General features: G+C 42.6%; 1 protein-coding gene across 1 annotated transcript in view; it reads left to right on the top strand.

The window, feature by feature from the left end:
• The first annotated feature begins 2,624 nt into the window (after positions 1-2,624).
• Positions 2,625-14,293, top strand: part of LOC142791063 (uncharacterized) — a 42,711-nt gene continuing 31,042 nt past the window's right edge. The window contains exon 1 of the mRNA XM_075885408.1: positions 2,625-2,698. Within this exon, the coding sequence (XP_075741523.1) occupies positions 2,625-2,698 (74 nt within the window). The remainder of the gene's footprint in view (positions 2,699-14,293) is intronic.

Below are 14,293 nucleotides of genomic sequence, written 5' to 3'. Positions count from 1 at the left end.
CGAGAGTTCGACAAACCTCAGTCGCGAAAAATCGCAACGTACAGAAGAAATTGAACGACCAGGTCGGCGAGTCCCATACCTTGATGTGAAAACGCGCGAACGCAACGCCATAAAAAAACAGGCTGACGAAATGCTACGCAATGACATCATTCAGCAGCCCAAGTGTCCATGGGTGTCACTCATAATATTGGTGAATGGGACCCTACGTTTTTGCGTCGATTCTTGCCGCCTGAAGAAAATCACGAAAAAGGACGTGTGCCCTCTCTCTCGTATCAGTGTGTAACGTTGATACACACTCATATATTACCACGGCCTTGTGATCGGTGAAGTGCACGCTGGGAGATTCCTGCACACATTTGACGTCGAAGTTGGCAAAGGCCAGATCGAAGCACGGTTCTCTTATCATGGTGAGCAGTTTCCGTTTCGCCGACACTCGTTTCAGTGAGTGCACGTCACGCATGTAATGAAGAAACCATTCTTCATCTCCTCCGCGGCCGTTAACGTTAAAAACTTCCGCGACTATAAGAGGCACGTGGGGACACTCCTAACCACTATCATTCAATGTGTCCTTCCGACTGCGCTCAACTTGACTACTGTAAGGCATCAGTTTGATTGGATTGAAGTGCATTGCCTTGCCATCATATTGGCTCAACACAGGGCTCACGTTTTCGTGTTTACTTTTTCTTTGTAACAATAAATTACGGAACCAACGGCAGTGCTAAATTCGTTGCTGTTGCTGGACAATTCACCAAAGCAGAGGTTTATAACCACAAGGTGGCAGAATCCTACAGCACTCTGACTCCACATAAAAATACCACAATAATGATTGATTGTTTTGTGTCTTTTCTTTTTTATTCACTTCCCGTGAGCACCAGATCGAATCCATAAGGCATAAAATCATGAAACTAATGTAGATGCGGCTTGCTGAAGATATCTCTGGCTGCATGACTGCGAATGTTATACAAATCATTAGAATGCAAAAAGAATAAAAAAGTCAACTTTATTGCACATTAACATATTCAGACACAAGCTACACAGGTAATGTTTGTAACTGGCTAACATGCACCAAGCAATATCTCAGAGTCAGTAATCCTCAGCACTTGATTACGCAAGCGATTCCCTGACTCGGACGTGGCCGTCTGCGTGCTCTCATAAGGCGTTCAACTTACCAACTGAAAAAACTCTGACAACATCTAACTGAAGGGCAACTGAGGAAAAAAGAGCACGCATCGTTGTACACCCATCTTTAGTAAAAGTACAAGTGCTAATGCTCGCAAGTGTCAATGTCATCAGTACAGCACAATGCCCGCAAACGCGGGTAATTATAGTCCTTGTTGAATAATAATGCGGATTAGAACAACATAGAGTAGTCCAGACTTCATCTAAGTGTGCGAGTCATCTTGGCCCCCCTGGGAGGGTGTTGCAGATTATTCTCTTGAAGGTTGTTTTTTAGTCTTGGGTTCTTGGTTTGCCTTTTCTGTCCTGAGAACCCTGGTTTGTATACTGCTGTTATATTCCCCCTTTTGTTCTGAGGCCGACTCATCTAGCTTCTGTGCTACAAGATTGCTATTCGGCACGTAATGGCTAGATGGTGGTGAAGGAGACGAAGAGAGTATTTTCCTTTCTGCTTCTGCTCTCATCCATTGTTTTATCGTTTCCACGTGACTTTGCCGAGCCCTTTCTGCATCTCCGCTCTCACCCTTAGTAGAATCATCTGGCGTTCATAAACTTCGGCTTCTTCCATTTTCGATTCCAAATGATCAATGTCAACTATGTTCGCATTCTCCTCATCAATTCCTCTGAGAAGCTCGTACTGTTCAGTCAAAACCTGGTGAAACTTCTTCAACTCAAATACTGTTGATTGGTTCATATGCCAATGCTCTCCGATATCTGCGATCACCTGCGTGACAGCCTTGCGTGTTTGATTCCGCCTTTCGTAGAGGGCCTCCATGATCCGGTCAAGTGTCGGAAACGGGAGAAGTCACTGGTCAGCCGTGTCACGGGGCGAAATCGGAGCCAACTCGGCATCCAAATCAGACGGTTCGCACAACGAATATATGTAAATTGTCGGGCTGTTGTTCTTCGTGATCTTGCGAATATCGAGCCGTCGTCGTGAAGGGCGAGTCAGGACGGAGCCCAAGTAGACGTGAGGGCTTCGGTCTCGCGAGCCCCCAGACGATGCCTGCACTCACGTTGATGCACCTTCAAGATGTACGTAGTCGACCTCCATGGACTGTCGTGCCTTGCGATCATCGGGCCGTCGTTGTGAAGGGCGAGTCAGAATGGAGCCGAAGTAAACGTGAAGGCTCCCGTCTTGCGAACCTTCAGACGATGCCTGCACTCACGGGCTGCACTGTCAAGATTCACGTCGTTGACCTATGGACTGTATTCACTTGTGAACATCGGACTGTCGTCATGAAGGGCGAGTTGGGACAGAGCCGAAGGAGACGTGAGGGCTTCCGTCTCGCGAACCTCTACACGATGCCTGCACTGACGTCCGTCCATGGGTTCTGCTAGTAGTCTTAGTGGCAACCGGAGTCGGGCTCCCAAGTCTCAGCGGTGGTTAGGCCTCGCACAACAGCTTTGCCCGCGGCGGCTTCACAAAAGTCATCGAGGCTACGACAATGGTCGAATTTCGTGAAGTCCGCTCCGTCTCACCTCCGAAGGTCCTTCCTCCCGAGATTCACGGCAACAAAATGTAACAAAATAACTGGTGTGCCGACGTTAGACAGAGGCGACCCATTTATTCTGCATGGAGACCAAGCTATCCATTCCCGGCGCGTGCTGATCTCCACTTCGTCCTCTTCGATAGTCCGGTCCGCTCCAACAGAATAATCTGCAGCAGTTCTAATGACATGGCATACATACAAATGAGTCAGGTGGAGCCAGTCAAAGCTGGCGCCTGTATACGGTAGTCGAATTTCGAGTGACGAATGCATTGTCCCGATTGTGTACAGTGCGAACAGCCTGGCGAAGCCAGAAGCCTTATAGGTTTAGGCAGTAATATTTTCACCACGTGTCCTTCTTGGCTAACAAAGCAAGACCAAGCAGTATTCTCTGATCCAATATACATCACGCACTTGTGTGTAATACACACTATTGCGCGTTGCGTATATCACGCTGTATCTTACCCCGTGAGTGTTTCGGAGGGCATGACCCATGCATAAGCTTTCTTTGCATGTCATGAAAGAAAGAAGCCATTCACCAAATTGCCCTTTAGTCGTCAATGTGCTTAAAAAACCAACGCTAAATTTAGCAGCAGCTACACCATGCATTTCTAACGATCTAAGACATCTTACAAACACAGCGTTTAGTGACAACCTTGCGCCTTATTTTGAGGCGTAGATTCCTGAAAACTCTCTTTTGCACAATTTTTCCAAAGGTCATAAGAACAAAAACGTATGTTAAAAGATTGTCATGGGAGAGCAATATAGAATATATGTATGCTGGAGAAAAACTACGGCTTACTATAAAACCGAGTTTATTTACATAAAATAATTTGTGGATTTCTCGAAGAATTTTTGAGAAGTGTGTATATGTACAGAGCCTACAGCTATTCAAGTGAACTAAGTGTTTAAATACGCCACGCACTAATCGAGGCAGTGAAACTAGAGCTTGCATTCTGCGTCACGAGCTAAATTATTCTTTGTATGGCGTCTAATCTTGGTGTCAAGAAACAACCTAATAGTTTTACAAAGTCTGCCGTGCGAAATATTTAGCGCTAATAATCTGTCTAAATTTTTTTTTCACAACCCTGTCCAACTATTTTAGAGTCAAACTGCCCGACATTGATACACCCTCAGTAATTGTTGGATACGTTTTTGGCACACATCCTATTTTATGTGTTTCTTCAGAAACCAGGTGAAGTGCACCAAAGGTGACGCGAAATACAATGATCTACACGAATCTGCATTTGTCGCAGCAATTGACAAAAGCTTTAACAATTGTCGTCCTTAAAATACTCAAAAAAGTTGCTTACTGTTTCAACATAGGGCAGCATCAAAATGCTTGATAGCCGCCGACACGGTTAGCGACTGTATTGTAAAAGCAATGTTCCCTGTAGAACTACAACATTTACAAAAGTGACCCTGTTCTATAGCGTCCGTACAGCGCTTTGCGGCACGCCCTTCAGCTGTAACCACTCAATTATATTTGATGATCGGACAAAGAAGCTGTGGTTCGTGGACCGACGCTTCCGTTGCTGAGAAGAACCATCTTTTTTATGATGTGTAGTGACTTTTGGCCCAGTGACGAGCTTTTTCACTGGTGCTTTAGCTGCATCAGTTTCATTTCTATTTTGTATTTCTTTCGACTCTGTTCCCGGTCCTCTTCATAGAACGGGCCTGTCGGCACACATGAAAGTTTCTTTGATTGCTTATTTTGTGCCTGCTTTAAGCCATAGGCGCGGCCTGGTTGTTCTGGTTTTAGGACCAGTGAGGTTTAGTGTCCTACATTTCGTAAAATATGTCAGTACTAGCGAAGTCAGGTTTTGTTTGAGCAATCATATAATTCTTTTGAAAGAAATAATGGCACACAGCAGCAATGAATAAAATTAGGGAAAGTGGAAAAGACGGTGGACACATATTTTGAACTAAACCTTTATTCAAGACATGTATAATTAGAAACATGGCTGTGGATAGTTCTGATAGTTCTGGCGCTTAGATAAAAAGTGTAGCACGTCACTGTAGACTAAACGCTCTTCCTCGCCTGCTTGTGTTGTAGTTCAAAATAAACTGAGTTAATAAAGAGATATGAAATTCAGTATTGAAGTTTGCTCTTTTTTAGTGCATCACCATGCACTACAGCACCAATGCTTGGCTTTTATTTCCCTAGGCAACAAAATTATAAATTCAGGGTTTATTCAAATAACCAAACTTGGCCGTAGATAATTATACTAAATAGAATGGGGCTCGTTTGGCTTTGCGAGGCTCTGGTGCCGGAGAACCACTGGCTTAGGTGACTTTAACTACTACTATATGGCCCTCCTTTTGTCAAAACCGCTTTGTAAACGCCTACTGAAGATAATTTGAAGTAAAGTGTGGGATCGGGATAGTTGTTACTTTAATAGCAAACTTCTCAGCGTGAAAAACTTCCCACCACGAACACTAGAGACTAGAACGAGCGCTGAGTTTTAACTTGTTTAATACTGCTAAGACGCACATGTATATGTTACAAAAAAAAGATATTATCACTTGTTTAAGCGGAAAACAAAAATCACACAAAAGCGAAACACTCAAAAGAGACTGCAAGAAACTACGTGCTCACTCCGGACCCTCACGTGTTAAATTTAGATACGCCAATTCTTTTTCAGATAAAGCTATTGATGGTTTGCTGATTCAGCTGGCTTGAGCAATTCTAGCAGCATCAATTACGAGTCCTGTACCTTCGTTAGGGTAGGACGCGAGAACTCTTGTCTTTCTGAACAATGGCTGGCACCCCACTCGAAACAAGTAGTGGCCGAAAAATCTTTTTTGTTTGTTAACAAACAAAAAAGGTTGGCGCTGATTTTACTTTTTTTCTGTGAAGACGCATAAGAATAATATGCCCTTTTGTGTAATAATCTCTGAATGGGACACATGGCAGAAGTGTGTTGCCTCTTGGCTTCAGAGTCAGCTAAAGCTGTTGCTGATCAATGATCCTTTTTGTTGAACAATTCTTTGCAGATTCTCGGTGATCTTTGTCAATCGGCATAGAGGATCTCTAATAAGCTTTTCTTCAAAAACCACTTGTAATGTCATTGAAAAGGCAATTGCTGAAACTAACGCGGTTGACTTCCAAAACGAGCGTGGTGTTTCTGTTTCTGGCCTCTTGGATGTGCTGAAGTTTCACCTTGCCTCTACTTTTCTGCACTGGAATGGTGAAGTTTTTCTACAAAAAACAGGCACTTGTCCTAGCTCATGCATCACCTCATTTTTAAGTGATTTGGATCTAGCTCATTTGAATAGGAAGTTTCATGAACGGTTGGCACAAAATAATGCCAGTAAGTGCTTTTGGTTTGTCAATAATTTCTCGATTTTGTTTGATTACATTATTGATCTTTTTGGTGAGTGCTTACAGCAAGTTTCGCAAATGTTCCAGGAATGCCCTGAACCACTATTCTTCACGAATCAGCTGAAATAAATTGGTTCCCTGAGGTTTTTGAATGTAATACTAACATTTTCAGCTGGGAATGTTTGTTGGACATATGAGCCACGGGGGAAGAAACTCGTTTTGCGGTACGCATCTTCTCACAGCAAACTGGTAAAGCATGGAAATCTAAAAGCATGTATACATAGCACTTTACTGAAATGTTGCTTCCACTCAGTGCAGCGAAGTATCGACAAGTAGATTCTTCGTCTAGAGGCAGCGGGCTAATCCGGTTCATTGCCAGTTCCTGTTTGTGAATAGGTAACGATGGGGACGCTTACAAGTAGGAACTCCCAAGAGCGTGCCAGTGATACCGTAGCTACATGGTGTCTCGATAAGGTCAAGATAATAGGCCAAAGAGTGGGCGTGTTGGTGTTTTTTTTCCACACTGAATAAATTGTCTCAGTTATATGTCCGAAGTATTCTTGTAGGAACTACAACGAGCAGCTGCAAGATTAGGCACCCTAAAAAGTTTGCTGACTTCGCAACAGGAATTCTTTATGGTTTACCTCAGTCTTGTGGACTAGAGAACGTAGGTAAGTAAGGCAGGTGCCTTCATGTAAGACTTCAAGGACATTGCCAGAAAATAAGAAGTGTACGACGGGACGGTTTCTTGCCACTTATTGTTCCGAATGTGGGTGCAAGCCACTGCACGAACAAGCAAGAGTTCTCGCGTCCCACACTAGCGAAGGCACAATTCTTGTAATCGAAGCTGCAGCAATCGCTCGAGGCATCTGCATCAGCAAACCATCGATAGGTTTGTATGAAAAATAATTGACGTATTTAAATTCGGTACGCAAGTGTCCGGGATCAGGCCGTGGTTTCTGCAGTCTCTTCTGACTTTTTGATTTTGTGTTTTTTTCTGCTTAAGCAAGTGATCTTTTCTTATTTTTTTTTCAACATATATATGTGCGTCTCAGTAGTAAAAAACCAGCCGAAAATCTCCGCTCGTCCTCTTTTCTTTTGTTTGCTGTCGAGCGTTTTTCGCGCTGAGTAGTTTAATAAGTTGGATGATCTCCAGAATTGCCTGATGGAAAATATTTTTTCAGAACAACTTGTGTGGACTTGCTGGTAAGTAATCTTGGCAAATTTTGTGAGCAATTTCGTACATTTTCTTGAAGAACACCTGCAAGGCGCGCACGTTTGTTTAGTTTGGCATGTTTTCGCGATGATGCTCCCTGGACGTTGGCGAATGGCGCACACTTATAGCGGACAACATTCTTATCAGTAGTCGGTTGATACTTTGCGCAGCCTTTTAACATGCAAGGGGGCGCACAAAGCGCATAATTTTGGCTGTACTGATAGCTAAGTTTGTGCTAGCTATCTGGATGTATTGAAAGCCTTCTGTGAGCTGTACCGAGTGAGGCAGCGAATAAAGACAGTGTGATGTATAACAAAATCCCCCAACACAAAACAAAAACTAAACAACACATGTTTTTATTGAGTTTTTCTCTTCGCTCCGTGTATTTTATTCCATGTAATTTAGGAGGAATGCTACTTAGATATAAAGTAATTTAATGCAATATTGAATTGGACTGATGCCGAGCATGACAAAGTTAAAAAACGACTGATTGCGGCGAAAACTATATCCTCAGTCGCTAGATTACTATGGGTCACACAGTAATCATTTCTGACCGATTTGATTGCAAGGTGTTTGTTGTAGGAGAAAAGCGGTTCAGCAATTTGATGTAATCGAACCAGTTTTCATGGATTTAGTCTCGCAGGTGTCATCAAATTATACGTTTTATGTTCACTTTTCAATGCCTTTTTCCATAGGGCCACTACGTTACTGGTCACTTGAAAAAACCGTCCACAATTATTATCGACGGCGCCCATCACCATGGATGTAGGAAACGTTTACGTGGACTCGACTAACAACCTTTTTACAACCATTACAAGCATTAAAATGGCTATAAAAATTACGGGGAAATGGCCTACTTTTGTGCAAAAGATAATGAGTGGTAAATTCAATTTGAGTGTGAAAGAGAAAAGTGGACGAAAACGAACTTGCCGTGGGCGGGCCCGAAACACTACCTTTAGTTTCAATAACGTCCGTTCCACTTTTCATCAAAGCGTTTTTCGTGAGCTCTCGTTAATATTGTGTCTTGGAAACAAAAAGAAGCACTTGAAGTTTAAGCCTTCCTTTATTACTAGCGCAGATCTTGTTTTGACGGGTTTCATGCTGTCGAGTGGTAGTGCAGGGTTTAATGGTCATAATTGTACAGCGAACTGGGAGCGTGGGAACACCCAAAAGACAGAGCAAGGAACACATGGCACGAGCGTTCTTTGACAAGTGGTCACGAATTCTGAGTGTCACCAGTTGTTGGTAAGAGCTCGGGCTGTGTCGTTCTGTCTCTGTATTTTGAGTGTTGCCACGCTCTCAGTTCATTGAATGAATATGATCTACCTACTTGCTCACGTTCTCAGTCATTTGCAATAGAATTTTGGTCATCTGCCATCCTGTAATGAGATCACGTGATTTGTGACGACAACGCCCATAGAAAAAGAGTTCCACACACGGAGTACGCTGATTGATTTTTCCACGTTTATTTATTTATTTATTTATTTATTTATTTATTTATTTATTTATTTATTTATTTATACTGTCAACCCTCACTTGAGGGTCATTACAGGGAGGGAAGCATAGGATATGGAAAGTAAATACAGACATTGATATTTTCAGCAACTTTGAACAATAACACAATAGCATATTCATTGCTCGGCAAAGTAAACATCAAGAGCACATTCAAATTTTTTAACGTCAGAATTTTCAACAATATGTCGCGGCAATTTCTTCCACGCTTCTATAACATCAGGGAAAAAAAGATTTGCGAAAGACGTCCGTGCGAGCACCGAAGGGGTGAACTGCCGCGTCATGATTGATCCGGCTGCTGAGCTTATGCGGGGGGTGTACGTAAATTGTTCTATCTATTTTTACTTGACCATGCAATATCTGAAAAAATACTTTTAGGCGCTGCTTTTGTCGTCTAATTTCTAGAGATTCCAAACCGCTTAGTTTTAACATTTCGGTAACCGAATCAGTCCTTTTATACTTCGAACATATAAATCGCGCGGAAAGTCTCTGAATTCGTTCCAGTTTATCTATTAAATCCTTTTGGTGGGGGCTCCAGGCAGCACAAGCATATTCTAAAACAGGGCGCACAAATGTTTTATATGCAAGCAGCTTGACGTCTTTCGTAGCATTCGGTGATTTAGCACGCAAGAAACGCAGTTTTCTGTAAGAGGCACAGCATACATTCTTGACATGTGCAGGCCATTTCAAATCATTCGTAATATGCACTCCCAAATACTTAAATGCACACACCTGCGGTAAATAATTAGGTCCAATGATGTACGTAAATGGTAAAACGTGTTTCTTGGTAGTTATGTGCGTATATGTTGTCTTAGAATAATTTATTTGCATCTCCCATTTACCGCACCATGTTTCAAAATCATCAAGACAATCATTAATTACAATTTGGTCATTGACACACGTCACTGGGGCATAGAATAAACAATCATCAGCAAACAATTTAATTTTTACAGGAGGGTTAACAATGTCAACAACATCATTTATATACACCAAAAACAGCAATGGGCCCAACACGGAGCCTTGGGGCACACCGGAATAAACATCAAGTGATTCAGACTCAAACCCATCAATTCGTACCAACTGCTTGCGGTTCGTTAAGTATGCCTCAATCCACTTTAGGATATTTTCGTTTACGCCTGTTCGTTTGAGCTTGAAGAGCAATTTATGGTGGGAGACCTTATCGAAGGCTTTTGCAAAGTGTATGCATATCACGTCGACTTGTTCTCTGTTATCTACGGCAGCGGCAAAATCGTGGAGAGTTTCAATCAGTTGGGATAACGTGGAAAGCCCTTGCCTAAACCCGTGCTGTTGCCTACATATCAGCCCATTTGTCTCCAAGAAAATAGCCATCTGTTTGGCAATGACATGTTCAAAACCCTTACAGCAAACACACGTGAGAGACACTGGCCTGTAGTTGGTAAAAAGCATTCTGTCGCCACTTTTAAATACCGGTTTCACAATGGCGCTCAGCCAGTCTTTTGGAAGCGAATGTGTCTTTTGGAAGCGAAGAGTGATTTTCGAAGATAATGAATAAGTAAAACGACATCCACTCCGCATACCGCCTCAAAAACACAGTTGGTATTCCATCCGGTCCATTAGCCTTTTTTTCGTTCAAATTAAGTAGCTGCTGAAACACGCCCGCTTGATCAAATGAGACTGGATCCATGGCGCATGTGCAAGTATCAGCCGTTTCCTTATCTTCATCCGTGAAGGCCATCTTTGTAAATAAAGATTGGAAAAAGCGATTGAAACCATTAGCTATATCTTGTTTCTGGGTTACAACATCAGAGCCAACCGCAATATGTTCAATTGCTTCTTTGCGATCGCTCAAGTATAGCCAAAATTTTCTAGGCGAAGTGCGCAAGAACCCAGAAAGCGTTTCATTGAATAACTTTTTTTTGGACTTGGAGATTTGAATTTTCAACGCTGCTCGTAGTTGGGAAATCTGCTCAGAGTGGCCTTGTCTTTTGCGTAATCTCTTTATTTTGTGTTTAGTGTGGATAACATCTCTAGTGATCCAGGGGTTAGCCTTCCTTGTTTTTTTCAATCGAATGGAAACAAACCTTTCTATACAGCTGTTAATTATTGATTTCAATTTCTGCCACAAACAATCAACTGACTCGCTATCAGAGGCTTGCTTGAAATCATCAAAAGCAGTTTCCAAAAAGTCTAATATAGACGTGTCATCTGCCCGGCCGTAGTCACTAACAGGCACCCGAATGAAGGGTCGTTTTCCAGGTTTTGTACCACATAAAATCTCAACCGAAATCAGTTTGTGGTCAGATATGCCATCTTCGACCGTAACACTGAAGTCCTCCATAGTGCCCGAAAGGAATACCAGGTCTAGCAGTGACTGAGAACCCGATGTTACTCTAGTGGCCTGTTGAACAATTGGGGTTAGGTTATGGCTGATCATTATTTCAAATAACTTTTCGCTGCTAGTAGCATCCTTATTACCTGCCGATAAAGAAATCCAGTCTATATTTGGTAGGTGAAAGTCTCCGGCCAGGACTAATTTTGTTGTCTTAATTACATTTGAGTTCAAAAACGTCTGAAGGTCTTCCAGGAACTCGGGCGAAGTGGCAGGTGGTCTGTATACGGCTCCGATAAGGTAATTAAATATAAAGACACTATATACCCAATAGCGTAGGCAGGAAGATATTCACCATGGCAGCTAACTTGCTGCAGCGTCCGACATGTTATTTGAAGCGCGAAGGTTTCGCCTCAACCCATGGCAAGGTATGGTATCGTAAAGGTTTCTTTCTTCCTGTGTACATCATGTTTATTTCCCATAGTGACCACTGTACTTTGCTTGGAAATATCACATAGTAGTGCTAATACTATAAATTATGGGGATTGAACGTCCCAGAGCTACCACACGGTTATGAGAGACGCCATAGTGGAGGCCTGCAGAAGTTTCGACCAGCTGGCGTTCTTTATTGTGCACCGAAACCTAAGCTTACTGGCATCAGGCATTTTCGCTACCATCCAAAATGCTGCCGCCTTGACCGAAGTTTGATCGCACAACATGCGGATCAGCTACCGAGTGTCTTAAACACTATGCCAACATGGCGTGTGCTATTCATAATAATATTGTGTCTAATATGTAAAAATGAGGCCAAAAAATGTTGACTTCCCAACTGCTTATTCCTAAAACAATATCGTCGACACACTTTCATGCGGTACAAGTCACACCTAGAGTGTTTATTCGCAATCTAGTAGGACTGAGTTGGTCGCAGGAAAACAAACTAAAGAAGGGAGTATTTATGCACTGGTAGGAATATATTTAATACATCACCGGTTGCTTGTCGTCTCGAAGCCTTTGCGATTGAGTAGCTCGAGTTGTATCCCCTAGTCAAGATGCCTTGTCATCCCAGCTATGAAATTTTTAGGGCAGCGTAACGCAGCAGAGCAGTACATCAGGCCCTTGAAATGATCCAGATGACGTATGTGACTGATGCCATTTGTCAATGAAGTTGTCTTGGGTGGCTCGTGTTCGTTCGTCAAAGAAGAAACTAAGTTGAAGATCACCAAGGGTCAAGATGCCCTTAGTCGGGGAAACTTCATGAAAACGCACCAAGCCACGTTCGTCTCCTAACCTTCCTGGTAATCAACTGCACCAGAACATTTTATGAGCCACCATATAGCCCTGCTGCAACTTTTTGAGACTGCTTCCACTTCCTCCGACAGGAAAAAATGGTCACAAAGAACGGTACCACCAATCTGCTCAGCTCGTTCACCATCTGAAAAAGGGAGCTTGAGGACATTTTGATTTTTGTGTTGCGAGCAGCGTTCGGTCATTGGAAGAGTTCTTTACAACGCCGTGTCGATACAGAATGGCCGAAATAAAAAAAAATGTTAAGCATGTGTGTCAAAATTGTGAATAGATTCCACTTTCCTGCCAGACCCTGTATCTGAGAATCTGGCGTCATCTGTTTAGAGGATACTACGTAAAAAGGGTGCAGTGGGGACAGAAAAAATTATCTAAAAGATGCAGAAAATAGCAGTCATGTTGAAAATTTCTCTAAGGCAGTTCTGCTTATTAGGTGGTGTTGAGCGAAATATTACAATCTCGCCCTACGTAAGCAACAGATGTCACTAAGTTAGCAGTATTAAAAGCACATCTCGTAAAACTACATGCCGTTGGACCAAATTAAGGTGCAACTCTCCATGAGAAGAGCATGATCCGATAAAGCCGAACGAGAAGTGAGGCTGACGCGTAGGAAAACTAGGCCGACGCAGGAATGGAACGTTTCCATTTCCCTCCCTCTATACAAACCATCAACTTGCCCTTACTTTATGTTGATAAAGCCAAGAAAAGTTGCGGGGAAACAGACATTGCGTCATCGAGCTGCCTGTAGGTCAGCAAGTTTTGCCGCTCTTCGGAACTGGGTGCCACGTCGTCTTTTGCAGCTGTAAATTAGCGCTTATCTTGGGCCCGGATGAGCTGCACATTGTTCACAACCAGGAGACGTGACCTCGAATTGAAAGTCCTATAATATGCTTCTTAGCAAATGTGCATGAAGTTGAGTGGTATGAGGAGAGCCCAGCATGTCTTACTTTTAGTTGTCATTTAGACTAATTTGGTAAGCAAACAACAAAAAAAAGACGGTGGATGAATGGATTGATATGGATGTACCCTTTAGTTCGGGCAGTGGCTCACGCCACCAAGCCGTAATACTTAGTGAACCAAAAACTAGATTTTTTTGTTTTTTTATATAGTGAGCTTGATGACTCGTACTTTGCAGTGAAGGGTTTATTTGCACTCGTGCCTTGACTTTAGTCACCAATCAGATAACCTCCTTCAAGGTAATTCTACCCGCTTAAAGTCTATTTAGCGCTTTCTGTTAACCCCCGTGCTTCGAAAAACTCTGCGTCATCATCCTGAACTTTAGGATGAAGCCCTTTACAGAACAATATCTAGTGCTCGGCAGTTTGCTTCTCCTCTCCACACGCACTGCATACAGTGTCTACCCCTTCGTATTTTGCCCGATATGTCTTGGTTCACAATACTCCTGGCCTCACCTCAAACAGTAGAGAACTATACCGAGTATTACCATAGGCCCTTTATTCGGTGATTTCCTGCTTGAAAGTTTGATAGATCTCTAGTGAGGATTTCCAAATTATGCATTTTCTCCACATATCCATTTCAGCTTCCTTCACCTTCTTCTTTATTGATAAATCTTTTCGGTTTGGGCGCTTGCTGTTTTCTAAGTATTTACCCATCAATTTTCTAGTTTGCTCCCTCCATTTCGTATCGACATGTTTCCTTTACAAGTAGCTAAAAACCTCCCTAGCCAAACGCTTCTCCCCTATTTCTATCAATCGCTTCTGAAATTTTATCTTGCTGCTATCTTCCCTGCCCTCAAATGATGTCCATCCCATATCACCTTGTACTCCCTGATTTGGTGTACTCTCGTGAGCTCCTAAGGCAAGCCTACTCCTTCCATATTGCTTAATTTCTAATTTTGCTTTAACTTCTGATATCATGCACAAAACCGCTTTTTTGAACGTCAGACCAGGAACCATGAACCTTTTCATATTCCTGTCACAACCTCATACCTATTGTAATTC

The sequence above is a fragment of the Rhipicephalus microplus genome, chromosome 2 (assembly GCF_043290135.1).
Source record: "Rhipicephalus microplus isolate Deutch F79 chromosome 2, USDA_Rmic, whole genome shotgun sequence".
In the NCBI taxonomy this organism is placed as follows: Eukaryota; Metazoa; Arthropoda; class Arachnida; order Ixodida; family Ixodidae; genus Rhipicephalus; species Rhipicephalus microplus.
This window is presented reverse-complemented; position numbering and strand designations above follow the sequence as displayed.